This window comes from Octopus bimaculoides, chromosome 28, assembly GCF_001194135.2.
Source record: "Octopus bimaculoides isolate UCB-OBI-ISO-001 chromosome 28, ASM119413v2, whole genome shotgun sequence".
NCBI lineage: Eukaryota > Metazoa > Mollusca > Cephalopoda > Octopoda > Octopodidae > Octopus > Octopus bimaculoides.
Genome location: NC_069008.1, coordinates 6,481,630 through 6,482,693, shown reverse-complemented (window position 1 = coordinate 6,482,693; position 1,064 = coordinate 6,481,630). Strand labels below are relative to the sequence as shown.

The window sequence follows — 1,064 nt, the reverse complement described above, 5'->3', positions numbered from 1 at the left end:
ATGATGATGATTATAGCAAAAGAGGCCAGGGAGTGAGTGTGTGTGTGTGTGATCATTTCTAATTTTTGTAATCAATATATATATATATATATATATAATACAAAGAATATATATACATGTATACACACATATATGTACATACTTACATCTACATGTGTATATATATGCATATCAGGGTACAGGACGTTAGAACAATGAACTACAGACAACGGAACGAACACATAGGAAAACGGAAAGCCACTTGGAATATCCCTTCATCAGCTGTCTCTATTCTAACTAGACATTTCGAATATATATATATGTATGTATTTGTGTATGTATGTATATGCACACACGCATATATGATGGTAGTGATGCTTGCTTCATCATGTGACATAATAATCTGTGTTGTTATACCTGGTCAAGCCAATATCTATTTACACTCATAAATCTGTGTGTGTCCCGCTGAACCTCGTTAAGGTCAACTTTTGGGGCCAAGAACAAGTTGGTGAAGAAACCCGCTCGATAAGATGATGCAACAAAACATCGATGTGCCCCTGGGCTACAAAAGAAAAGACACACAGACAGAAACACACCTGAATTGCAATTCTACTTACCTATGGTCATGTCATCTGCCATGGCAGGAATGTAGATTTTACTGGAGTTGAAGTTAGGGGGATTGAGTGTAGTCGTGGCAACAGTGGTGGTGGTGGTGGTAGTGGTGGTGGTCGTGGTCGTGGTTGGCACAGTGATTGGTGGGGAGAGGGTTTTCATGTAGAACACGTCCACGCCCCAGTTGTCCCAGGGCGGCATTGTCATTGTCTGCAGAGAGAAAAGTAAGAGAGAGACAGTGAGTACATTGTGTGTGTGTGTGTGTGTGTGTGAGTTGGAGAGAGAGAAAGAGAGAGAGAGAGAGACAGAGAGAGAGAGAGACAGAGAGAGAGAGACAGAGAGAGAGAGAGACAGAGAGAGAGAGAGACAGAGAGAGACAGAGAGAGAGAGAGACAGAGAGAGAGAGAGACAGAGAGAGAGAGAGACAGAGAAGAAGAAGAATGTATGTGTGTGTGAGAGAGAGAGAAAGAGAG

General features: G+C 41.8%; 1 protein-coding gene across 1 annotated transcript in view; it reads right to left on the bottom strand.

Moving 5' to 3' along the window:
• The window catches only part of LOC106880974 (axotactin), a 67,805-nt gene that overhangs the window by 6,931 nt on the left and 59,810 nt on the right, over nt 1-1,064 (bottom strand). The window contains exon 22 of the mRNA XM_052977754.1: nt 597-801. Coding sequence (XP_052833714.1) covers nt 597-801 — 205 coding nt within the window. The remainder of the gene's footprint in view (nt 1-596; nt 802-1,064) is intronic.